We start from the raw sequence: 26,609 nt of genomic DNA, 5'->3' as shown, positions 1-26,609 counted from the left end.
TACAGTCTGGGGACATGACAGTGGCAGGGAATGACACATGGAAAATGGTTTGCTTACACCAAAAGTTGCTCATCTTTGTGCAGGTCCAAAACTGACATGTACAGCAACAGGCCTGTGGACTTCTTCATTTCTTCTGGAGTTATTTCAGTCCAGATGAACTGTCTCCCTCTCTCCAGGCTTTTGGCTGCATTCTTGTTTGTGTATCATCTCCATCATCGGGCTCTGCCTCAGTCTGCCATCTTGTGGTGTGATGTGGTGAGGGGCTTCTGTGTCTGACAGCATCACCAGATCATCTAGCATCCCCACAGCTCCATCTACAGGCCTGAATGTGATCTCTGGTGACACCTCCTCCTCTCCAGCTAGAGCTTGTACACAGCCTCGGCTAGGACGCAGGCTACTTGAAGAAGACACGCACATTTACGCATATAAAGTACAATTACACACCTAGTGCAATCTTACAGACTTGGTACTGTGAAGTAAATAAACTCCTGATTGTATTGTGTCACATTTAATGATTATCATATAGAAAAACTCAACAGCGATGTCTCTTTCTACAAATCATGACCTGGTTACTGAAGATGATCCACAGAGCTGGTTGTGAGCAGTTTCATGAAGGGACTATTTTCTTTGTACCGTATCACGGTGCAGATGGAAGCGTGCATCGCCCCGTGGACATGAGGCTCAGCCGAGCAGGACGCCATTAATGATTACATCTACAGCCTCTCGTCCATGAGTCGATGCACGCTTCCTTCTGCGCAGTGATATATTTGTTGGATGTAGTTTGGTGAAAGAAAATAGTCCCTTCATGAAACTGCTCACAACCAGCTCTGTGGATCATCTTCAGTAACCAGGTCATGATTTGTAGAAAGAGACGTCGCTGTTGAGTTTTTCTAATGTATTTTTGGGCGCTTTGAGCTCCACAAGTGAAGCAGCAGCTAGTTCCATTATACTGGAGAGAAGACAGACACCTCTACAGCCCATATCTCCAACACTCAACTCTCACACAGATTGATAAATCGCTCTACAGCTCAGAGGTAACGTGTGCACATTTCGCACCAACAGGATCGTAGTGTACGGACAGAGCATGCTGAACACCATCGTCCCCGGCTCGGCCAAATCCTTCAACTTCCAGACAGAGTTCGACCTGACGGATGAAGAAGTGAGACTCGTGTTTTCAAACCTCTTCATCATTACTGTATTTTAAAGGAGAAAACTTATTATTGTCACTGTTCAAACTTTATTTGCCGTCCCAGACTCTGAGTGTCAGTGACCACTACCCTGTGGAGGTGGAGCTGAAGGAACAAAAAGCACAGACTCAAAGGAAGCCGGCTCAGCCCCGAACAGCGAAGACAGCGAAGACAGCGAAGACAGCGAAGACAGCGAAGACAACGAAGACAACGAAGACAACGACGACAACGAAGACAACGAAGACAACGTCCACTAAAGGACAGAAGAAAGGTATTTACTGTTTGTACCTGACGAAGGCTTGAGGCCGAGACGCGTCAGAGTTTGTTTCTTTATCCAAAGAGCACCTCCAGGAAGTCACTTTGTACCATTTTGCCTGAGACTGGAACTATTTAATCAGATAAATGCTTCATAAATCTCATATTCTGACCACAATTCAATTATATTCACATTTTTAATTATTCATTTTTAGCATGTGCATCGATGGTTCACAGCAATTTCATTCTGCAAAGTAAAATAAGCACAAGATGATATGATATAAATGTGTTTTGGTGTTTAAAGTCTTAAAAACGGGCCTCCCTCACAGGACCACAGAAGAAGAAGAAGGCAGAGACGGCAGCATCACAGAAGAAGAAGAACATGGCAGTAAAAAGGAAGAGAGGACCGTCGTCAGACACGGCGGCCAAGAGAAGACGTGTGGAGAAATGACAAATAAGAGTCATTTCCAATGATAATAAAGTTACAATCCTCCACAACACAGATGAATCTTTAAGACTTTAATAAAATAAATAAATCAGAGATACCAGCTTTAAATGGCAACATCGATCAGAACACATCTAAACATTAAATTAGAGTCTCACTGTCACTCACTACATATACAACACAGGTCGGGTCGTTTGTTTGTGTTGTAAATGTTACATAATACCTCTGAACTGATGCCAGAGTGTATCATGAAACTATGATGTAATCGAGCTGGTGTCCCAAAGTAAGATGACATACAACCACTCAGATCTCTTCACAGGTCTGAGGCAGCACAGTGGAAAAAAGTAGAAAATCCGAAAAAGAAAGTTACGTTATTTTAATGCTCCTCCAGCGAAAAGAACAGATAACTTCCTGACATTTTTCTTGAGAGTCAGAAACACTAGTTATCTGACATCCCACCTCCTCCTCCCCCCCCCGGGGAGGTTTAAAAGGCCACGAGACACCTGAGACGCCTCACTGTGGTCGGACATCTTGTGCTCACCTGGTGCACTTCTCTGCATCTCGTTGACTCAGTCAAGTCTTCTTCATCCTGCATTTTATCCAAAACATATTCATACTTTTCCCCAATCTCTTCATCTCCACCCCTCCACCAGCTGCTTCCTTTCAATCCATCCATTCCTTCCTGTCTCCATCTTTCTGTCTGCACAATGAGTCTGAGTCGCACCAAGCGGATCAGCTCCAGCAGCTCCGTCCGCAGCAGCAGTGGGTCGAGGAGGCTGAGCGGCTTCGGTCCAGTTCAGGGGGGGTTCAGTGGCATCTCCCTGAGCAGCAGCTCCCTCTACGGCGGCACCAACGGGCACCACCTCGGCCTTGGCGCCCCGCTGGCGTCCCTGTCCATCAACAAGAGCCTGCTGGCCCCCCTCAACCTGGAGATCGACCCCAGCCTGTCCATGAGCCGAGCCCACGAGAAGGAGCAGATCAAGAGCCTCAACAACCGCTTCGCAACCTTCATAGACAAGGTACCGACACGAGAGTCCATTAATACTTTACATCAGGGGAAGTAACTTGTACTTTATATTTGCATTTTCCTGTATTAAAGTATATAATGTGTTTTTGACTACACATAATATAATCAACAAATAAAGTATGATGTAATGTTATAGATTAAGATCAAACTTTATTGATCCCGGAGGAAAATGCACCAAACAGATAAAATATATAAAGTAATTCAAATAAGCTTCACCTTCACCAGCTGCAACACATTAATGCATCATAATAATAAACATATATTATTCTGGGGCATTCTGCATAATGCGTACATGTTGATGCTCATACGTTTGTACTTTCATTTAGTCACATTTACTTATAAAACACATTTAAAAACAGTATTTCTGCACTGTGGTTTCACTGCTTTTACTTCAGGAACAGATCTGAGGTCTTGTTCCACTGCTGCTGCAGAGCCATCATTTCTTAAGCCAAAACAAAGCAAAACTTTCTGTTTTCAGGCGTTAAATGTGACGATTTGCTGCTTTTCTCTGTTATTTCGTTGTAGGTTGAAGTATTAGACTGTTGGTTGGATAAACAAGTGATTACAAAAAACATCCTCTTGTGCTTTAGGTCATTTTGTTTGTAAAAACTAAAAGCAATGTTACACTATGTTCTGACATTTTATAAACTAAATAATGAATCCATCTGTTTTCTGCTCTTAATAGTGTTACACTATGTTTAAAGCATTTAGACTACGGCAGTTATGCAGCTAAAGTTACACAATCTGTCTTTAAAATTACATTTTAATCTCTGCTGTTTATTTGCATTTGATGTGTTTTATAAAATCTGTTCAATGAGCACAAAGTGTTGAAACTGTCTGAAAGTTATTTCAAACAGCATCTGTAGCTAACCTGTACAGGTGTTTCTACTACGAGCGAAGTCTTTCTCATCTTCACATTGAAAATATCAGTTATAGCCGCTTTAAATGTTTAATATGTAACATTTCTGCATTAAAATGTCTAAAAATGACCGAGACCTATGTTTGTTGTCACGTAATTACATTCTGAATTTTCAAACCTAAAGGAATGTAATTTTATTTTAGGTGCGTTTCATTTGGTCGCCTGTCCATGGCGTCATGTTCCCTTTACCCCCTCCAGTTGCTTCTGGGGAAATTAAATCGTTAAACACCTCCAGGTTAAAGCCCTCCTGGAGTAACTCACACAATGTCAGAGCATTACCTGCCACAAAGCATCTTTTTATACATTCATTGTTTGACCTTTTGCAACAGTATAGACCTTATTTATTTATCTGATATTGTATCGATCAAGCTCACGACACTCTGACCTTCAGGAAGAGCTACACAAGGTCACAGTAATAACAAGCCTCACATAGAGCAGCCTGCCTGGGGGAATAAGTACAGACATCAGGGTTGTAATAACAGTAAAATACAGTGAATCTGAGAGTTGTTCCCACACAAGGAGTGACCAGCTCTGTGATAAAGCCGTACATTGATACCGTACTTAGGGAACATCTCTGCTTTCTCACGGAGTCGGTAACAAACTCTCACAATGGAGGCTTTGTTGGCTCTCACGCAGAGACTCACTGCAGGCGTAAAGAGACAGAGAGCGGCGCTGGACGCAGGGCAGAGTGTACACATGTTTGGGGTTCTTTAGCTTTTCTTAGTTTCAAACACTCACATAGTGTTAACCTTTATTAACCTAAAGGTTAAATATATGTCCTGTGATAATTATAGAGCAAAATATGCAGAATTGAATGTGCAAAGGGAGAAAATACATTATTGATGTCCAGGTGTAAACACAGAGAGACAGACTGAGGAAATCAAACACATACATAACTATTTGAATAAAGAAATTAAATAAGAAATTAGAGCGATTGCAGGAATAAAATATATATATACATTATATACATTACAATATATAGTATATAGTAAAAAAACAAACAATGCAATATACATATACATCTTGAAGTATATAGTGTTATATATAATATATCTGCTATAATAAAAATACATTATACAGTAATTATACAATGTAATGACGAAAAGGAAGAGAATAATAATAATGTAAAAATAATGCAAAGATACTCAGCAATATAGTATTATCATATATTCATTTAAATAATATAATACCATGTAAAATAAATAAATGTTAGAAGCAGCATAAATGATAATGAAATAACCGGCTAATATCTTCTCATTAAATATATCTTTGACCTGTAGAAAACTAGTTTTTAATATTTGAGCATTGGTCACAAAAATATTAAAATGTAGTTTCGAAGGTGAAATCATCCATTTCAGATCACCAAAGTGTTTGTGAGACTTTGCAGTAAGTGAAATAGTAAAAACAAGAAACTATATACACTGACAAAATATCAATATCAAAATATTGTTTAACCTCCTAGAAAACGTTTTTGAAAGCTCGTTTCCATTTATCTCTCTCGGATGTGGTGACTTCCAGCTAACAGAAGACACAAAGGAGTCTTTGTTTGCTCTTGTTGCAGGAAACGTGATATCAACCGGGACTCTTTTGGGCTGATGTATCGTATCATACTATAATGTCTGTGTGTGTGTGTGTGTGTCTGAGATTCGATTATCTCGTCAACCCTTGGACCGAGCTGCTCGCTGCTTGGCGTGTGTGTTGCTGAGGCCCCAAAGGAGTGCAGTGCCTCACTTGAAGTTATTTGGATCAGTGGTTATGTAGAAAACTGCGACAACCAATCGGACTTTGGCGACTGCGCTAAGCTGTAAAAGTGTAAATAGACGCGCATTAAAATCCACACAACAGAAGTCCACTAACGGCCACTGTAAGACGTTATCAGTAATACAAATGAGGATGTGTGTGTGTGTGTGTTAAACACGTTGCACGTTTATCCATACCATTACGATACAGGTGGAGCTGCCAAAGAGGTGCGCTGCCCTTTGACAGAAGACGTTTCTCAACTTCGACTTTCTTCCAAAGCGTAAATCAAACCTTGAGCTACACATTTAACGGGGCTTTGACTTTATTGAGGCCATAACATTTTCATTGGAGCTTTTGCACTCATGATGGGTAGACTGTAGCGTTGCTACCGTAAACACGTGAATAGACTCACTTCAAAACCCAAGAAGCAGCGGCATGAGAGCATCCCGAACGGGCACTAGTTGATATAAATGCAGCTACAGTCGGAAAATAATCAATTAAATGCAAAAGAGCATTTTGTTTTTTGACGACACTCTAGATTTTCCCAGATGGTCCATTAGTTGTATTTTTTAATGGGTAGCTTAACGGACTAAGCTACAACTGCATTTCGTTTTGCAATGTGTTGCATAAAAACTCTAAAAGATCCTTGAGTTTAACATTGTACGATGTGTTCCTCTACTCTTCAGAACTGCTAAAAGTCAAGTCAACTGACTGATAAACAAACCCTGCAATTACCTATGTAATCCGACCCGGCGGATCCCAACAGCGTTGAAACATTAAAGAGCCCCCCCCCCCATCCCCCCCATGCAGAAAAGCAATTTGTCTGATGCATCAGGCAGGTTGCAGGAAAATAACCCGGTTTAAATCTGAATTACCTAAAATCAACGGGAAATATAATAGTATTTACTGATACTGAAAAACAGAAATTCAGTGAATGCATCTGGGATTTAAAGAACCATTGAATTGAACCTTGAATTGGTGACATTAAGGATATTTAAGCTATCTGTCCCATTTCCATCCCATTGAGTTGTTGTAACCTGATGAATCAGGTCAGACTTGGTGTGGTTGTGTCTCCGAGGGAGATCATTCTGCTCTGAACAGAACACGGGCTTTGTGTGGGAGCGAGGAGGTATAATAGGTGCTGGATATACCCGGCTGCAGGCAGGAAACACGAGCTGAGCAGATACAGTCAGTGTTGAGATGGAGCTGCTGGAATGATGCCGGTTCTTCATACTTTTTATTGATGAGATACAATTCATACATTACATCGCTTGATACACATATATCTCTGCAGCCGCATTTATGTTTTTGCATAAGAATTTCGTGGAATAAAGATATTAGAATCAAGGAATTGAAATCATAGCCAGGGTGTTTTACTAATTAAAAATGTACCTTGTGTTTCAGTCACATATTGTCTACGTGCACGCATTTACACACACATGCAAGCATACGTCACAATTAGTCAATAATAATGTTTGAATACTTGGAACAAGTTGATATGCTAAATATTTGTGCTGCGATGTTTTCCATGATGAACATTTTGTTGCCATTGTTTTATGTTTGGGGGTTGTGGCTGCTAATATAGAATATTTTTTTTAGCTATTAAAAGAAAGATCCTCAATAAATACTTTTAATATAAGAATAACTTATCTAAGATTAATTCTGTTTCCTTTTTAACATCTTCCCAGTACCCCTGCAGGTTTGGACAGTATACAATATAAGAGGGGGCCGTCTATCATGGCCACAACCCCTCCAACATAATCCATCGAGTTTATTCTATTATTCATCAAAGTGAAGATTGACCAGAAGTACAAGTTTCTTTCTTGATAAATTCAAACAGGTGACCACAGATCTGGACTCTAATTGAATCCTCATGTTGCCTTGTTTCAAGAACAAACAATATATTTATAGGTTTTCAGTTTGCAAATTGCATCAATTGTACAGTGAACACCGGTTTGTCAACAGATTAGCTGAAATAACTTGAAGCTAAACAATTGTAGCTTTGAATTTTTGTTGAATTAGCAGGCTAAAGACTTTCCTTTATGATAAAGCTTATAGTTAGGGCTGGCTCAGGCTTGCCTTGGATCAGCCCCTAGTTATGCTGCTATAGACATAGACTGCTGGGGGACACCTCCCTGCTCTCCTCCTTCTCTTCCTCTCTCCTCCCCTCTGTCTCTCTTCTTCTCCCTCTCTATCTGTATGCGAGGATCTAAGGACAGAGGGTGTCGTATCCTGTACAGTCTGTAAAGCACACTGAGACAAATGTATAATTTGTGATATTGGGCTAAATAAATAAATTTGATTTGATTTGAACTCTTTCTGCACAGAGAAGATGGTTATTTGAGTAGCTGACAAACTGATCGTCATGGTATCTGGAAACCCTTTAACGACTCTTTCTCTCACCTCCTTCATTCAGGTGCGTTTCCTGGAGCAGCAGAACAAGATGCTTGAGACAAAGCTGGAGCTGCTGCAGGGTCAGGGGGTGGGCCGGTCCAACGTGGAGCCCCTATTCGAGGCCTACCTGGCGGGTCTGAGGCGCCAAATGGACCTGGTCAACAACGACAAGATCAAACTGGACAGCGAGCTGAGGAACATGCAGGGCCTGGTGGAGGACTACAAACACAAGTAAATAAAGTCCCTGCATCACTGAGAGTTACGTAATATCTCAGTATATATATATTTTATTTGTGTCCTGTCTCTGTTACAGATATGAGGACGAGATTAACAAGAGAAACAACCTGGAGAACGACTTTGTGATCCTAAAGAAGGTCAGCAGACATTCATTCATACATTACAGGTGTGGTGGGTAAGATGAACCTCTCTATTGTCCTCATCTATCTTCCTCCCCACATGCATCAAAACCCAATCAAAACGTATTGTACAAACATTCATGGTCTCCAGAGGGTGAAACCTGTTGATTTTGGTGATCCTCAAACTTTTCGTCATCATCAGGTCACTTTAATTTGTCCGGTGTTTTGTTTTATAACGAGATGTCTGCAGAACTAATGCAGCTTCAGTTGTACTTTGTGCTAATTAGCTAATGTTAGCATGCTAACAGCTGTCACGGCTGTTTAAATCTCTGTTGTGTTTGTTTCTGTGTTGTCAGGATGTAGACTCAGCCTACCTGGTGAAGGCCGATCTGGAGGATAAAGTGGGAGCTCTGACTGATGAAATCAACTTCCTGCGCAACGTCTATGAGGAGGTATTGAAACTATTTAATGCTTTGAACAATTGAGGCGGTTTGATCAAAACACTCATATTCCTGTATGTCTCCAGTTTTATTTCCTTTCAGACTTTGGTTCATTATTCTGTCTCATTGGAGAGACAACTTCAAACATTAACTACCTCTGGGAAGCTTTTTATATCAGCCAACTGAAATATTTTTTCTTTTGTTGTTGTTACTTCTTGGAACAAACACAAAAAACACTTAAACACAGGACAACTGTTCGTATGATCCCCTAAAGAGCTCCGCAGCTTCACAGAAACATGAAGTTTGTTAATAAGCTGACAATGTTTATTCAGTTTCAACTTTGTGGTTGCATGATTGTGATATTGTTGGAGAAACTTTGGTTATAAATGTAAATTCATCCTTTTACTAATCAGTGTTTTTTATGTCTCGCAATTTTCTTGTTTTATTTACTGTGGTTTTTTTTATATATGTAACATTGGTGTTGCTAAATTATTCAGATTGTTTCGTCATTGACATGTTTTATGTATTTAAAACGTGTGTTTTCTTAAGTTGCAGTGCTTTGAACTGCCCTACTTCTGTGAAACATACTTCTGACTCAAACTGCAATGTTTACTGCAATTTAAAATTCACATCATAAAGTCATATTTAACATATCTTTGTACCTGAACGCAACAATATCTAATTTCAAACACAATTCAAAGATCTTGAATTTAAATATCCTATTCATCCAAAGTATTATTTACTTGTGGCTCATACAGGATGATTAGTCTGTTGTGTTTCCTGCACCAGGAGCTGCGTGAGCTGCAGGCCAGCATCAAAGACACCTCGGTGGTGGTGCAGATGGACAACAGTCGCAGCCTGAACATGGAGCAGATCGTAGCGGAGGTCAAAGCTCAGTACGAGGAGATCGCAGCGCGCAGCCGAGAGGAGGCCGAGGCCTGGTACAAGAGCAAGGCAAGGAAACATATGTGCCCTCGAGAAAACATTACAATCCGTTTCATCCACCTACTGTGTCGCTGCAACAGAGATATTATTCATACAACCTGCTGAACAAATTGTTATTTGAGAGTAAAATCCAAAACTGTCCTCAACAGACGCACGCTGAACTAAGAAGACATGCAACGTGATCAGTGGTGGAGGAAGTAGTCTGACCCTTTACATAATTAAAAATACTAAAACCACACTGTGAAAATACTCCATTACAAGCTCAAAATATTACTGTATATTAGCGACGATATGTACTTAAAGTAACTAAAGTTCATCTTCAGTGTTATTTTATTAGTGATATATAAGTAGTACTTGAATGTTGTAGTTGGTGGAGGTGGAGGTGGAGCTAATTGTAACTACTTTATATACCGTATAAAGTGCATCATCTTTAAACTGATTGTATGTTTTCTTTGTAAAATCTTAATCTGAAAAGTAATTGTTAGTTTAAAGGGATTAAATAAATGTTTAAAAAGTACAATATTTTGCTCTGAAATGTAGTGGAGTAGAAGTATAAATGGAAATAAACTAAAGCACAAGTACCTGAAATTTGCACTTAAGTACAGTAGTACTTTCACAAGACTTTGTCTGGTTTTTAAGTTGCTTTGAGTAGATTTAAAACACATCTATCTCTCAGGTTGATGTCATTCTTATAATAAACTTCAAGTGTTTGAAGATAATTAAATACATTTCTTTTGTGGGGCACATATCACTCCTAGAGACAAAGTGATGCAGCTAATGTTAACCCTCCTCTGTTTGTAGTTCGACCAAATGTCGGTGCAGGCGAATCAGTACGGCGATGAGCTCCGCATCGTGAAGGCAGAGGTGGCCGAGGTCAACCGCCTGATCAGCCGCCTGCAGAGCGAGATCGAGGCCGTCAAAGCGCAGGTACACCTACAGAAAACGTGTTTACAGTAGCAACGCTACAGTCTACGCATCATGAGTGCAAAGACCCCCTTGGAAATGTTATGGCCTCAATAAAGTCAAAGCCCAAATAAATGTTTAGCCCCATGTTTGTTGAACGCTTTGGAAGAAAGCCGAAGTCACACATAGTGCACATTTTTGGACGCTCTGTGCACCTGTACCCTAAATAGATGGATAACGTAATGGCACGGACAGGTGCACTATTTTGTGAAAGAAAACATACAGAGACGTCTTATAGTGGCCGTAAGCGGATGCGCGTCTATTTGCACTTTTACGGCTTAGCGCAGTCGCTAACCGAAGTCCGATTGGGCTGGCTTTTGCAGTTGTCCACAGAACCACTGATCCAAATAACTTCATGCGCGGCACTGCACTCCCTCGGGTCATCAGCAACACACACGGCAAGCAGGAAGTAGATCGGTCCAAGTATTGACGAGATAATCGAAACTCAGACACACACACACACGGATGATTTGTGTCTCCTCTCAGCGTGGCAGTCTGGAGAACCAGCTGTTTGAGGCGGAGGAGCGTGGAGAGCTGGCTGTGAAAGAAGCCAAAGCCCGGACCAGAGACCTGGAGGACGCTCTGCAGAGGGCCAAACAAGACATGGCCAGACAGCTCCGAGAGTATCAGGTGAGTAAGGGGGGATGAAGGATCAGGTTCACTGTGGGTATTATATACAGGATTGTTGTAGCCTCCTCCTCCATGCTACACACACAGACAATAGAATAGAATAATGTGTCTTTGGTTTGCATGAGCACAATCTGCTAATAAAAAGGACAAATTAAACACATCGTATTACCTCCAGACAGTAAACATAAAAGACATTAACATAAAATCCCAATACACAATAGAAGCATCAGGTACTCGATTCAAGTTATTTATTATCATAATGCACAACACTTCTCACCGCGAGTGATTCGAACTCTCCACACATGCACAACATTCAGGAACATTTCAGTCTTAAAACTCAACAGAAGAAGAAGATGGGGCCGGATGTACGTGTACATGGCATAAAAGTCTTGTGACCTTTACCAGCAATGTTACTGATTTAATTTACAACACAGCTGTACATTCTCTCTTAAAGGTTTACTCAGTCCAGTTCCTGCTCCCATTCACACATGACCCAATGCAAGAAATGTTCCAGAACATTTAAGGGACACTATGGCTGCGCTCCAAGTCGCATACTTTTTCTTTTAACTTTTAGTACGTACGGCAGCTGCCCAAAGTTTTTACTGTTGCATGCAGTGTGGTTACAAATTAGGACATACTACTTCATCATAACATGGCGCTTTGAACTTTTACCCTCTTGCGCATATATCTGCTGCGCAAAGGATTGTGGGTCAGAATAACCAGAAAAGCCTGCAGGCTTACATACTTCAAGTGTGACCGGATGCAGTCTGATATCCTGGTATTTTTACCATATTGCATTTGACATTCTATGTATTAGGGCATACCAAATCTTTTTCTAGCATACTAAATAGTTTGGTACTGTGGGTATTGGGAGGTGTATGTCTGAAAGAGGTGTCATCTTCTTCTTCACCTGCAGGACCTGATGAACCTGAAACTGGCTCTGGACATTGAGATCGCCACCTACAGGAAGTTGCTGGAGGGAGAGGAGGACAGGTGAGAGAAGAAGAAGAAGAAGAAGAAGAAGAAGAGCAGGTGTGATTAAGTCTTAGCATCTCCTTCAATACAACACACCAACACAAACTCTCTGTCTCTTGTTTTTCTGCAGACTCGGACATCAGTCCATCCTCAACATCCAGACGCTGTCCAACTACGGTAAGTAACAAACTCTGCAAACCCACACTGAGGATGGTGATATGTGGACATGACTTTTACACTGGTGCAGAAATGTTTCAATTGCAATTGCAGGATATTTGTTTTTTTGGGTTTTGATTCAACAGTATTTCTTTCTTTGACATAATTCCACATTGCTTGACAACTTAAAGTGATATAAAAAATGTGTTTAGGGCTTGATCTGCCAGTTTTCTTTGTCTTTTGTAATAATAAACTGAATATCTTCGAGATTTTCAGTATTTTCTGATGTTAAATACTTTACAGAAGGGAATCAGATTCAGAATTTGGTGTATTACCAAGTAGGTTTTCACATTCAAGGACTTTGCTTTGGTGTGTAATGGTTCAAACATTAAAATGGAAAATTGGGGCACATATAGAAATATTATAACTATTGTAACAACTTTTATAAAAATCAAAAAATGTGTCCAAGAAACACAAATATATCTTATATTAAATGCTATAAGAATATGACAAATTACTGTGGAAAATCTATGGACAGAATATTTGATTAATAGTTTATTGTGCAGAATAAATAGTCAGAGGAATGTGCAAAGGTTCAGAATACGGAGTATGAGGAAGAGTTTGTAGCACACTCTTCCTCGTACTGTGAACCTCTGCACACTATCCCGTCTCTGTTTTAATCTTTTTATTTGTATTCTTTATGTCTTTCTTATTCTCTCTTTTTCTCTCCAGGTACTAAAAGTTCTAATGGCTACCACAGTAGTAACAGCAGCTCTCCTGCTCCTAAACTGCTGATAAAGACAACTGAGACCAGAAACAACTCCAGATACAGCACTCACTGAGAGGACACACACACACACACACACACACACACACACACACACACACACACACACACACACACACAGTTTGGTTATGATTTTCTAACAGATATCTCTAAATGTGTGAGGGTGCACTTTAATTACTAACCTTTACTTACTGTAGAAGAATGATAAATCATCTAAACATGGAGAATTAAGTGGAAATTGTTGTTTCTCATGTATTTTACTATGTAAAGATTTTAATATGTTTAGTTTGTCGGGTACATTTTGACTCAGACTTTAGTTGTACGCAGCTTTGATTTCTAAACACTGTAGTACACTGCTTATAATGAATAAAACATGTTGATTAATCTGTGGTGAGATTATAAGAATATACAGAATATTATAGATCATTTTGGGGATATCCTTTTAGAGGTGTGCTTGATATGCATTTCTACACAGAGTTGTTTTTACTCTGAATGTTAACATTTTCTCGATGTTGTTATCAGATGATCTCGTAGTCTTCCTCTGCAGATGTGGTCGTTGGGTTTAAGTTTCTTTATTTCTTTTCTGCTGTTGCTTTCACAAATAAAATGAACACGAACAAACATGCTATGAAGTTTTTTTTTTCCTGCTTTAAAACAAAAAATTGAGAAATGACAACAATTTGTTTTAGTAAATTAAAAACTAGAAGTAATTCACATGTTTTAATAATTGTTTTCCTTGCTTCCTGTACAAGTCATTCCTAGAGATTTTCAGTATCTATTCTCAATAATGTGGTGCCCCCTGCTGACCTAAAACGTTCTGTACAGTGGCTCAGTTCACATAGGTGCATGTATGGCACAGATTATGGTATGTCAGATGGCACATTGTTTGTGTCTCATATTTTGGATCTCATATAAACAGGCTATTCAGTCTAATCTTTTGACAGTAAATTGTTTTATGGATTACTTAAGAAAACAACCTGACTTATTTGTATAATTCTGGAAATTAATGAATATTTCGTATTTATTAGAGAGGTAAAAAAACACATTTGTTTTGGACTTGACTACATTCAAAAAAATAGTTCATACAAAATCATATATATATATATATATATATATATATATATATATATATATATATATTAGGAAAAGCAATAATTTTATTCTGCACCTTTCTAAAAGCTTTGTGAATGTTTTTAATTATTATTATTTGTCTACACCCATAACATGTTATGAATATAATCTTTAAAGTGGAAAATAACATTACTATATAATTGTATGACACATTTTTTACCTCAAAGGACGTCAGAGCATAACTTTAGTTACAGTCCCGATAAATACGGTCAACGTGTTTTGCAGTGACCGTTGGTGGTAACGTGGTGAGCAACGGTCGCTTAGTTACGGTTGACTGGTTGGACGGACCACGGGAAGCAGGAGAAGGCGGGGGTTGGGCGGACAGCTCTCGAGACCCGACTCTCCCCTCGCCTCTGATTGGTCGATGCGCGGCGGTTTTCGCGCCAACGCGCTGCATTGTGGGCATGGTTAGCGGAAGTACCGTGGGTCGTCGTGGTGGGGGGAAGCTAGTTTCGTGTTTTGTTTTTTAAACTCTGGAGGGTTTTCATTAAACCTTTAGACGATAGTTTGTGATGCGGGGCGAAGAGTCGTCGGATTCGGAGTCCGGCAGGATGGAGGAGAGCTCGGTCCGGAGGAGTCTGGAGACGTTGTGTCAGGAGCTGAACATGGACGAGCACACAGCCACTGAAACCATGGACAACTTCACTGCCATCTGGAACACGTACACACTGGAGGTGAGTCACGTCCTCTGAAGAACACCTGGACGTGTTGAATGATCAGCAGCTGTTACAACTCACGGCTACAGATGTGCTGAAGCTAACTTCGCTCGTGCCGTGAACTTCACCCGGAGCAGCACGCGACACAAACACTGGGAGCCCGGAGCAGCACGCGACACAAACACTGGGTTAAAGGGCTTCAGCTAACGAGTGTTTGCATTGTCTCATCTTTCTGTTTCTAAACTACATAATGACTTAAATCATGTCTTCAATGGTGGGAGGTGATTAAATACTAGCACTAAGGACTGTACGTGGGTACAATATGTTGCTGCTTTTAGTCCACTAACGTGACACCTCACAGGACACATGTTGTACTTCTTACTTCACTACATGTGTTGGCCATCTTTAGTTACTTTGCATATTCAGATTATTGATATGAAGTATGAAGGTTAAAATGTTTCTGTTGACAAGGGAACAGGCTGAGAACACACTGGGGTTAGTTTCTCAATGTTATAGAGAGCATATTATTAATATACTGAACATATTATGACATAATAATAACATAATACATATTAACGTGAGTCGTGCAGATCAGGTCAGATACACTTGTTGTGAGGTAATACAGTTGTTTTAACACAAGACAATAAGACTTTATACCCAGCCACTGAGACTGGGGATTGTTTTGATAAATAGATTCACCTTCAGGTCATTTTCCAGATTTCTCATTAATTTTACTTATAAAATTTACCAAAGATGATATATTCACACCGCTTGTTACTAACAACAGTCTAAAACACAAATATGATCAATGTAGTTATTAAACAGAGAAAAGCAAACAGTACTCACCGGTATAAATATGTTTCCAAACATTAATCTATAATCAAAATAGTTTCCACTTCATTTTCTGTTGATTGACAAATAAATAATCGTTTCAGCTAAAATCACGTTTGCTGGCAATAAAACAACGAACTGAAACCGATGTGCGACTAATCCGGGTAATATGGTGGTCCGATGCTGTCATGGGTTTTATTAGCGTCTTTGTTTGGTTAAGATTGTTCTAGTCAGTCAAATGCAACACACATCCTGGGTAACACAAACAGCTGTATGTTATGCAGTTAAATAAAACCAAAACATATTTCGAACATAGAGAATGAACGTGCATTTGTACGGTGACTTTAACTACACACGTCATTGCCTGCAGCTTTTCTTGCTCCTGTTTCTGTGCATTAAGTTGTGTGAGCTTTGTGTTTGTGCAGAATGAAGATGATAACGCATAAAGTTTGTGTTTCTGTGTTTGTGCAGGGAGAGGTGGTCCACTGGTTGGCCTGTTCGCTGTATGCAGCCTGCAGGAAGGGCTCCACCCCCACAGTGGGTAAAGGGCTGATGGAAGGAAACTGCGTCTCGCTCACCAGGATCCTTCGCACCGCAAAGCTGAGGTCAGTCTCTGCAGTACCTGAAGACATAAATCACACATCCTGTATAATGTAAAGCTTCAAATGTTTGAATGTCTATTTGTGTTTTTCAAACGAACGTCTTAAAATAAAAGTTGTATTGTTGTTGTTCTTACTGAGCTGTAGAAGATCAAGAATGAAGGAAGTTTGTAGTAAAAAGTCTGTTGTTAACGTATTGTTGCACAGAACAAGGACGGTGTTTTACTTACTTTTATTTAGGCTTTATTAATGTAGATTTATTAAAGGGGTTTGTTATGTTATCCCCTTTAGTTCCTTTTTGTTATTAAGCATTTATATTTACATCTTTCATTCCCTAACCCCCAGCTTTGTTTCTCTATGTGCCCTTGAAGGCCTCTCCACGCAGCATTAAAGGGGATTTTAATGTATTAAATTAGTATTTTTAGTGTTAATGTTTTGGCTTTTGTATGTTGCTCCTCACACTCCTCTCCCCGTCCCCCCAGCTTGATCCAGTTCTTCTCTAAGATGAGAAAGTGGGCCGACATGTCCAACCTCTCGCAGGACTTCAGGCTGCGCATGGAGCGGCTGGAGCGCAACTTTGAGGTTTCCACGGTGATCTTCCGCAAGTTTGAGCCCATCTTCATGGACATGTTTCAGAACCCGCAGGGAGGAGAGCCGCCACGGCAACCACGCAGCAGGAAACACAGGCACGATCTTATCCCGTCACATGAAGTCATTCTCTTCTGTTGTTTATGAAGAGACAAGCTAACTGTGTGTGTGTGTGTGTGTGTGTGTGTGTGTGTGTGTGTGTGTGTGTGTGTGTGTGTGTGTGTGTGTGTGTGTGTGTGTGTGTGTGTGTTCTCTTTGGCTCTGCAGACGGCTGCCGTGTCACATCAGCGATGTGTTCAAGTTCTGCTGGACTCTGTTTGTCTACACCAAAGGTACCAAGAAACCAAACGGACTGTAACGTTTTGTTGTATTTACACGTCTGGTTTTATTCCACTAGTTGAGAACCTAAATATATTAAGTTTGTTTATATATTACAAAGTAACACGGCGTGCTCACATCTGACACTTTGGAAGATCATTTTAGGCTTTTTCTTCTGAAATCAAAAATAAAAAGCGTTACTAATCAAAGAATTGTCTTTGTTTGATATATTTAGTTTGTGTGTATAACTGTGTGTGTTTTGTGAAGGTAACTTCCGTATGATCGGTGATGACCTGGTGAACTCGTACCACCTGCTGCTCTGCTGTCTGGACCTGGTGTTCGGCAACGCTCTGCTCTGCGCCAACAGGAAGGACCTCATCAACCCGACGTTCAGAGGTGTGTGTGTGTGTGTGTGTGTGCGTGTGCGCGCAGTCTGTACGAACAGACGGCAGCTGTAGCTTAGTAACGGGTGTATTGATTGATACTTACGAGCTATTTCCGAGTTGCGCGGATTCTATTTAGTTCCTCTCCTTTCCTCCGCACTGACTGTAGGTGTGTGTGCACGTGTGTGTGTGTGTGCACGTGTATGTGTGTTAGGTGCGAAGCCCCGCCCTTCGCAAAACGGAGCCGAAGGAGAGAATGATGAAAGTAGACGGTACAAACTGAAACGTGCACATAAATTAGACTAATAGCATCAGAGTTTAGTTTGTTTAATAAAAGAGACCTGTCGATGTGAAGAGGGAGTTGTGAATATTTTTTTATTTTTTTAACACCTTGAATTTCAGGGGGGGCACGGGGCTCCGTTGGGGGGGTGTTGTGTGACATGATTACTTGTTGGTGAGAATCTGTACCACAGAAAGTGTGGCACTATCTTTGTGTAAAATGTTCCCGTTCATGTGTGTGTGTGTCCGTGTGCAGGTCTGCCCGCTCTGTACCGCGCTGACGGCCACGTGTCACTGGACGAGCCTCCTCCGTGTGTGTTGGAGAGGTTGTGCGAGCTGCACGACGGGCTGGTGGTCGAGGCGAAGGGCATCAAACAGCACTACTTCAAACCCTACATACAGAAACTATATCAGAAACAGGTGCTCAGCTTCCTCCCTACACATCCATACTTTGTGTTTAACAGATTTGAGTTGTTTGTGTTTTGCTGCTTCTCGTCCGTCATTGTTTGTTTTCATATCTTTTCCCAGATCCTGAAAGGCAACGAGCATCATTTGACAGAACTGTTGGATCCTCAGAGCTTCATTGACAACAAGTAAGACGATCAGCTGTCTCCTGATGTGTGCTGCAGAATGAGTTCATAAACTTAGGTTATTATAATGTTTATTAGTGTAGCACTTATATAAACGAGCGCTACACGGTGCTTTAAAACCAACGCATGAAATACAACAATAACATGGAAACAATATTCATTTACAAACACGAATGATTGTTCCTTCCTCACTTTTTTACCACGTAGTTATTTCATCATTGTTGTGTCTGTGAAGCCACGACTGTGAAGTAGTGTTCACGAGTACTTTTCAGAGGTGTTGTGGTGTTAAACTGCCTTCTTTACAGTAAAGCCATAAACCGGGAGTACGAGGAGTACGTGTTGACGGTGGGAGACTTCGATGAGCGAGTGTTTCTGGGAGCTGACGCTGACGAGGAAATCGGGACTCCGAGGAAGATTGTTCAGGAACCGTCTGCAAGCCAGACCAACGCTCAGAGCCAGCTGCAGCAACATGTAGAGAAGGTACACACACACACACACACACACACACACACACACACACACACACACACACACACACACACACACACACACACACACACACACACACACACCACACACACACCAGCTGCAACATGCTTGTTTTTTATACACAGAAGAACTTTATAAGCACACTCTGTCCTCTCTGCAGTCGGGCTCTCTCGCTCCCTCCACCCCGCTGACGGGACGAGTGTACCTGAAGGAGAAGGATCTGCTCGTCACGCCCGTCTCCTCTGCGACGCAGAGTGTCAGCCGGCTGCAGAGCATGGTGGCCGGGCTGCGGACGGCTCCCAGCGACAACCTGCTGCAGATCTTCAGGTCGGTGCATCTCTTTGTCTCTTCACCTCGTTCTGCATCACGTGGAGCGGGGTGGAGTCGGACAATATTAAGGTGGATTTTAGGAAGTGAATACTTTGAAGCTTCATTCATAAGGTTGACATTCAAATTCTGAATCAACATTCACACCTGTTTTACTCTCTTGTCTCTTCATTGTGTTAAAAGCTGTTATTTCTGCACCGTGACAGTTAAAGATTCCACTGATATTATTATTATTATTATCATTATTATTATTATTATTATTATTATTATTATTATCATTGTTATTATTATTATTATTATCATTATTATTATTATTATTATTATTATTATTATCATTATTATTATCGTTATCATTATTATTATTATTATCATTATTATTATTATTATTATTATCATTATTATTATTATTATCATTATCATTATCATTATTATCATTATTATTATTATCATTATTATTATTATTATTATTATTATCATTATTATTATCGTTATCATTATTATTATTATTATCATTATTATTATTATTATTATTATTATCATTATTATTATTATTATCATTATTATTATCATTATCATTATTATCATTATTATTATTATTATCATTATCATTATTATTATTATTATTATTATTATTATTATTATTATTATTATTATTATTATTATTATTAGTGTTGACTTCTGTGTAGCTTTAGATTCCAGTGGTGCAGCGCAGGATTGTGTGATCCAAACATTTTAAGCGTTTAAAGCTGAACAGAAGCTTTGAATGTTAATTTAAAAGAAGACATTCGCTACAGCCCTCGTTGTTTGTTTATATGTTATATATAAATATATATATATGTATTATACTCTCTATAGTGACTGTTGTGCTCATATTAAAGGTCGTGCTCCAGAAATCCCACAGAGTCTCTGCTGGGCAGAGTGAAGACACTCGGACAAACCTTCAAAGAACATTACACCAACGACTCAGAAGACATGCCCGGCTCTCATATAGGTCAAACACACACACAGCACACGCACACGCACACGCACACACACACACACACACACGTTACACGTTACACGTTTGACATTTGGACTCAGCAGAATCTCTTCAGTATATAAATAAAGTTCTTTGTGTCTTTTGTTTTCAGACTTTGCAGAGAATCGTCTGAAGCTGGCTGAGATCCTTTACTACAAGATCCTGGAGAACGTCATGGTGCAGGAGACCAAGCGGCTGCACGGCAAAGACATGAGCGTGAGCAGCAGCACAACCAGGCTCAACACAAAGCACCGCTTGTTGTTATTATTCCAACCAGGTGTGTGTGTGTGTGTGTGTGTGTGTGTGTGTGTGTGTGTGTGTGTGTGTGTGTGTGTGTGTGTGTGTGTGTGTGTGTGTGTGTGTGTGTGTGTGTGTGTGTGTGTGTGTGTGTGTGTGTGTGTGTGTGTGTGTGTGTGTGTGTGTGTGTTAGGTGTTGTTGGAGCAGGATATCTTCCACTGCTCCCTGATGGCGTGTTGTCTGGAGGTCGTGTTGTTCTCCTACAGCTCCCAGAGAACCTTCCCCTGGATCATCAACATCTTCAAACTGACCCCGTTCTACTTCTTTAAGGTCTCTCACACACACACACACACACACACACACCTTTACAACAGTCATTGAAGTGATTTCGTCTGTTTGCCTTGGTTCACAGAATAGTTTATATATGTATATAACTGTTCTTTGTGTGCGCAGGTGATCGAGGTGTTTATCCGCTCAGAGGAAGGCCTCTCCAGAGACATGGTGAAGCATCTGAACCTCATCGAGGAGCAGGTTCTGGAGAGCAGAGCGTGGAGCGCAGACTCTGCCCTGTGGAGCGTCCTGCAGGCTGCTGGGAACAAAGTCCCCACGGTGGAGGAGGTCAGCAGCTCTTCTTGGTTTACAATAATAACCTGGTCCCTCCCCAGCGTCGACCAGTTCATGACGACTGTCTATGAACTTCAACAATCTGCACAAACACAGGAGGACTTTGCTCTTCGTCTATGTTTTACTTTCTCTTGCCGACCTTCTTTCTCATCATCTGTCTCTCCAGGTGAACTTTTCTTCCAGTCTCGACACGGGTTCAGGTCCTGGTTCTACTTGCGGAGGTCCGTCCCACCTGCCTCTGCTCACCCTCTCGCCCATCATCCACCCCCGCATCAGGGAATTCAGATCAGGCCTGGGCAGCGCACGCAAAGGTGGGTGTTCAGGTGTTCAGGTGTTTACGTGCGTGATTCGTGTCGTTACAGACGAGCTGTGACTAACGCTTCTTTCCTTCTTCCAGATGTGCCTCCCTCTCCGCTGTCGGTGCATGACAGGTACAGCTCCCCTGCTGCTGGCAGCGCTAAACGCCGTCTCTTCGGCGACGACTCTCCAGCATCAGGAGCGACGCTCACCCTCAGTCCGATGTCGTCGGCCAAACGGTTGACGTTCAGCTCGAGCAGCACGCTGAGGATCGGAGGTCACGGCGGCCAGGCCACCGTGCTCAGCATCCCTCTGCAAGGTAGACGACGCACGCGCATGTTCACGTGACTGAACACAAATGGGATGCTGCACGTTCAGCAGATTATCTGCTCATCTGTGCTAATTGTGAGTGTTTGTGTTTCCAGGGCTGAACAACGACCGCACGATCACGCTGATCCCGGTTCAGCCGTGCGACTCCTCCGGCACCATCACCGCTCAGTTCCTGCTGACCGCCTCCCCGAGCCGCGCCGTCGCAGCACCCGCGACCTCCGACCCCCAGACAGGAAACGGACGGCCGCGACGCACCGGATCACTCGCTCTGTTCTTCAGGAAGGTAGATAAACGTCTTCATCCCTGTGGCTTAGCGGAGCGTACATAGATGAGTTCTAGATGTTTGTATTTCAGAGGTAATAATAATAGAATTCACTTTTCATTATAAATTCATCTGCTAATTATTTTCCTAATTAATCGTTTAATCTATAAAATGTTTGAGGAATGTGAATATTATTTTCACATTTGTTGTTTTGTCCAAAAGCTAAAGATTTTTAATTTACTGTTTATATCTGAAAAAGAAAAGCAACAAATCTTCACGTTTGAGAAGACTTGTTAGAAATGACTGAAATGGATTAAAAGAATAGTTTGTATTAATTTGATGGATTAAACGACTGGATGCAGCTCTAATCTCAACATCTGGAGAACTTTCTAAACAAACTAATATCTTTATTAATGTTGCCGTGAATATTCACATGATCAGCGCACACAGACGTAATAATGACATCTCGTATTTCAGAGACACGAAACTTCTGCTGCTTCTAAATAAATAATAATAATAAAACTTTGTTCATGCATCAAAAATAAAAGGTGTGTGTGTGTGTGTGTGTGTGTGTGTGTGTGTGTGTGTGTGTGTGTGCGTGTGCGTGCAGGTGTATCACCTGGCCAGTGTGCGTCTGAGGGATCTGTGTGTGAAGATGGACGTGTCGTCGGAGCTGCGAGGGAAGATCTGGACGTGTTTTGAACACTCGCTGGTCCACTGTACGGGCCTGATGAGGGACAGACATCTGGACCAGCTGCTGCTGTGCAGCGTTTACATCATATCCAAAGTGAGAAGGATTCACGTTTCATTAAGAAGAGAAGAGTGTTGCCTCACAGGGAACTGTGTAATAATAAGTAATAATAAAGTAATAAGTAATGTCTTTCACATGATTATATATTATATTATGTACTTATGAAGGTGCTGTTTCCACTTGCACCACAACACAAACATCTATCCAGTCTGATCCAAGACACAAAGAAATGTTCAGCTTGTAACTTATTTAGACCTTTCAGAAGCAACTTCTCTCGTCCTGCACATGGACGCCTGCACACCTGACAGATCCGGTTTCTCTGATCCTCCGTGTGCTCGAGTTACGTTTAGTTATTTCTTCGATTCTTTCCTTCTTGCAGATCACCAAAGAGACTCACACCTTCCACGACATCATGAAGTGTTATCGCAGCCAGCCACAGGCCAGCAGCCATGTGAGAGACATGCACGCACACACACACGCACACACACACACACACACGTTCTTTAAATGATATTAATAATGTGCTGAGACGAGACGGTGCAGAAATACTGTATTTGCATTACAATTAAAATACTAAAAGTAAAAGTATTCATTGTGCATATTGGTTCATTTCAGAATAATATAAATTGCATAACATTTAAATTATTGCGTTAATGTGTTCATTACTTTAATGTAGCAGCTGGTGAAGGTGGAGTTATTTAATAACTGTATAAACTGCTGGGTAGTTTAACTGATTTTAATTATATTTTGTCTAATAATCTGAATATGCAAAGTAAGTAGCAACTAAAGTTATCACATAAATGAAGTAAAATGTACGATATATATTATTGTATATGTATAATAATGTGTGTGTGTGTGTGTGTGTGTGTGTGTGTGTGTGTGTGTGTGTAGGTGTACCGCAGTGTGTTACTGCGTCACACTCCCAGAGAACCGGGGACAGACGAGAACATGGAGGTGGATCCGGTTTCGGGCGGCGAATGTAAGAAATGTTCAGCTTGTTTAAATCGAACAACCTTTCGGTCCTCAGACGTCGTCCAGATAAAACCTTTTGAATTCATTAATGTTTTGATGTGTTTCTGAAGAAGAAACGACTAATTCTTTATTATAATTCTTTATTATAATTCTTTATTATAATTCTTATTATAATTCTTTATTATAATTCTTTATTATAATTCTTTATATTTAAATGTTAAGATTTAGTTTAAAGCCACTGAACACTTCAGGGATTAAATTATTCTTTATTATAATTATAGCATCAAACTACGGAGACGTTGATGTTTTTATCCCGGCGGCCTCGTCATATGTTGTCTTGGTTTTAAAGTTTTAATCCGTTTCTTACTATTTATTCTACTGACTTTATATATGTATATATTATATGATTATTATTTCTAAATACTTGCAGATAAACTTTTATCAGAGAAGCTGGAGCCTTTTATTTGATAAATCACTTAAAACAACTCATCTGTGTGTGTGTGTGTGTGTGTGTCTCTGTGTGTGTCTCTGTGTGTGTCTCTGTGTGTGTCTCTGTGTGTGTCTCTGTGTGTGTCTCTGTGTGTGTGTGTGTGTGTCTCTGTGTGTGTGTGTGTGTGTTTGTGTCTTTAGCTGCAGAGAAAACCAATCAGCTCTCCGGAGAAGCGAACTCCGACCAATCAGGGGAGGAGGAACGCGGTGACCTCATCCAGTTCTACAACAGCGTCTTCGTCCTGAAGATGAAAAGCTTCGCGCTGCGTTACGCCGTCCACGATAACCGGGTACGACACGATGACGGCGAGAAAACTGCGTTCAGTGTGACGTAAGTAACACAAATGTTTACATAATCTGACTGTGTGTGTGTGTGTGTGTGTGTGTGTGTGTGTGTGTTTGATCCCACAGGCCGACGCCCCCCCGCTCTCTCCGTTCCCGACGGTCCGTGCTCAGCCTCTCTCTCCTCGCCGTGTTTCCCAGAGACACTCGCTGTACGTGTCCCCTCACAAGAACTCTGCAGGCTGCCTCACGCCGAACTCCTTCACCTACAGGATCAACAGCAGCCCGTCCAAGGTGAGAACACGCAGGAAGTCTTCGTGCTTCTGCACGCACAAATGTTTAGTGTGTTCATTTCAAGACGTATCGATGATTAAAGTTAATTAACCGACAGACGGTCACAACAAGCCAAAGTCTTTTATTCTGTCTAGTTTAAGAAAGTACGTGTTTAATCCAGCGCTCCTTCCCCATCCAGGAGTTATCCGACATCAACCGGATGATCCGGCAGGGCTCTGTGAGCAGGAAGAGGGCGTTCACCATGGAGGGGGACGTGATGATGTCATCAGCCTGCGACTCCCCCAGTAAGAGGGCGTGTCCGGAGAACGGCAGCAGTCCGGACGTGCTGCTGAAACGGCTGCAGGACGTCGTGTCCGAGCGGCAGAGTCACTGACAGACGGACAAACACGTAAAGTAATGAATTCACTTTCATTACAGAACGTTTCTCACGTTAAGAAGACAAAAGGTTTGAGACATTAAGAACCTTCTCATCTCTGACGTTTACATTTGACCTGATGTCAAAGAGCCTGAGCAGCAACCTCAGTGATGTCACCGCCCGGGAAGTCTGGCTGATGCCAACGGTCATATCTAGAATGTGATATTTGAGCCACATCAGTCGCCCTGACCTCTGACATACTCTTCTTAACTTTCATACCACAGATGCATCTGAACACATGTTGGTGTCGAGACTTTCATTCACGGAGGAAACCATGGTTTGCAGCCGCTTCAGTCTGTGTCGTACTGTAGGAACGTTTAAATACCGTATTAGGCTGAAGATTACACAACCTGGGACGTCTTCACTCTCTGCTGTCAGACTTGAAGCCGTCGAAATCATTTTCTCTGGCACGAAGTGTTTAGCAGACTTCAGTCCTTTTTGCAGTTTGACTGAAGCGTAAACTCGTTTTCACTCGACAGGAATTTAATTTCAGCAGCAAAACAGAAACCTTTCGTAGGTTGAACTGGACTCACTAAACACTTTACGCTCCCAGAAACTCACTTTAGACGGACAGTGTGGATGTTTTGAAGTTGAGTTAAATGAGGTACTTGGCTGTAGTTACCTGCAGTAGAAACAGACATGCTTCCCTCACGGAAGGAAAGTACGGAGGCTGCAGCAAAACGTATTTTAGCCACGTAAAGAAATCATTCAGTTTAAGTGTGCGCTGTATTTAATTCAAAGCCACCAGACTCCATTGACAAAAACAGTGATTTTACCTGCAGAACACAGAGATGCTGACCTACAGCTGCCTCCATCAGTTAGTGTGTTTGTGTGACGTTTGTGTTTTAAAGGGTTAGTTCGTACTCAACAAATCCACACAATAACACAAACACACTAACCGATGGAGGCAGCTGTAGGTCAGCATCTCTGTGTTCTGCAGGTAAAATCACTGTTTTTGTCAATGGAGTCTGGTGGCTTTGAAGAGAGCCGAGATCAAACTGATGTGGATCCTTTTAGGTGTGTAAAAGACGTCCACAGCAGAACATTGTTTAGCTTCCTGTGTGTTTCTACAACCTGCAGCTCCTGCAGTAAAACACTGACTGTGGATACGGACCTCATACAACCTCACTGCAAGAGAAATGTCCCTTTAAGGCTACAAACAACCACCGAGACTCTGTGCATTCAATAAGAATATACACGGCTGAGAAGTGTTTTATAGAAAGTCTA

At 41.2% G+C, this 26,609-nt stretch overlaps 2 protein-coding genes across 4 annotated transcripts; both read left to right on the top strand.

Moving 5' to 3' along the window:
* The first annotated feature begins 882 nt into the window (after positions 1-882).
* On the top strand, positions 883-13,787 carry LOC115008869 (keratin, type II cytoskeletal 8). Of its 2 annotated transcripts, none has more exons than XM_029432734.1 (12): positions 883-1,159; positions 1,254-1,458; positions 1,772-2,906; positions 7,990-8,198; positions 8,281-8,341; positions 8,680-8,775; positions 9,553-9,717; positions 10,510-10,635; positions 11,158-11,301; positions 12,218-12,294; positions 12,407-12,453; positions 13,165-13,787. In XM_029432734.1, exons 3-12 carry the CDS (start codon positions 2,595-2,597, stop codon positions 13,272-13,274), a joined length of 1,347 nt encoding a protein of 448 aa, XP_029288594.1. In that variant the 5' UTR covers positions 883-1,159; positions 1,254-1,458; positions 1,772-2,594; the 3' UTR covers positions 13,275-13,787. The 2 variants fall into 2 exon arrangements, 1 of the variants encoding a protein (XP_029288594.1); XR_003832349.1 differs by having other exon boundaries at positions 884-1,159; positions 12,218-12,333; positions 13,165-13,250.
* A 984-nt stretch (positions 13,788-14,771) lies between these two features.
* On the top strand, positions 14,772-26,153 carry rbl1 (retinoblastoma-like 1 (p107)). 2 transcript variants are annotated; one of them, XM_029432729.1, is made up of 22 exons: positions 14,772-15,024; positions 16,309-16,442; positions 16,919-17,122; positions 17,292-17,356; positions 17,610-17,738; positions 18,261-18,424; positions 18,533-18,597; positions 18,900-19,074; positions 19,244-19,410; positions 20,289-20,401; positions 20,541-20,644; positions 20,874-20,996; positions 21,120-21,284; positions 21,457-21,601; positions 21,688-21,906; positions 22,013-22,200; positions 22,790-22,966; positions 23,310-23,381; positions 23,822-23,909; positions 24,533-24,681; positions 24,803-24,967; positions 25,146-26,153. In XM_029432729.1, the coding sequence occupies exons 1-22, from the start codon at positions 14,863-14,865 to the stop codon at positions 25,338-25,340; spliced, it is 3,168 nt and encodes a 1,055-aa protein (XP_029288589.1). In that variant the 5' UTR covers positions 14,772-14,862; the 3' UTR covers positions 25,341-26,153. The 2 variants fall into 2 exon arrangements, with proteins under 2 accessions (XP_029288589.1, XP_029288588.1); XM_029432728.1 differs by having other exon boundaries at positions 20,859-20,996.
* The last annotated feature ends 456 nt before the right edge of the window (positions 26,154-26,609 follow it).

Source organism: Cottoperca gobio, chromosome 5 (genome assembly GCF_900634415.1).
Source record: "Cottoperca gobio chromosome 5, fCotGob3.1, whole genome shotgun sequence".
Classification (NCBI taxonomy): domain Eukaryota; kingdom Metazoa; phylum Chordata; class Actinopteri; order Perciformes; family Bovichtidae; genus Cottoperca; species Cottoperca gobio.
Note: the sequence above shows the minus strand (reverse complement) of the source record. Positions and strands in the feature narration are given on the sequence as shown.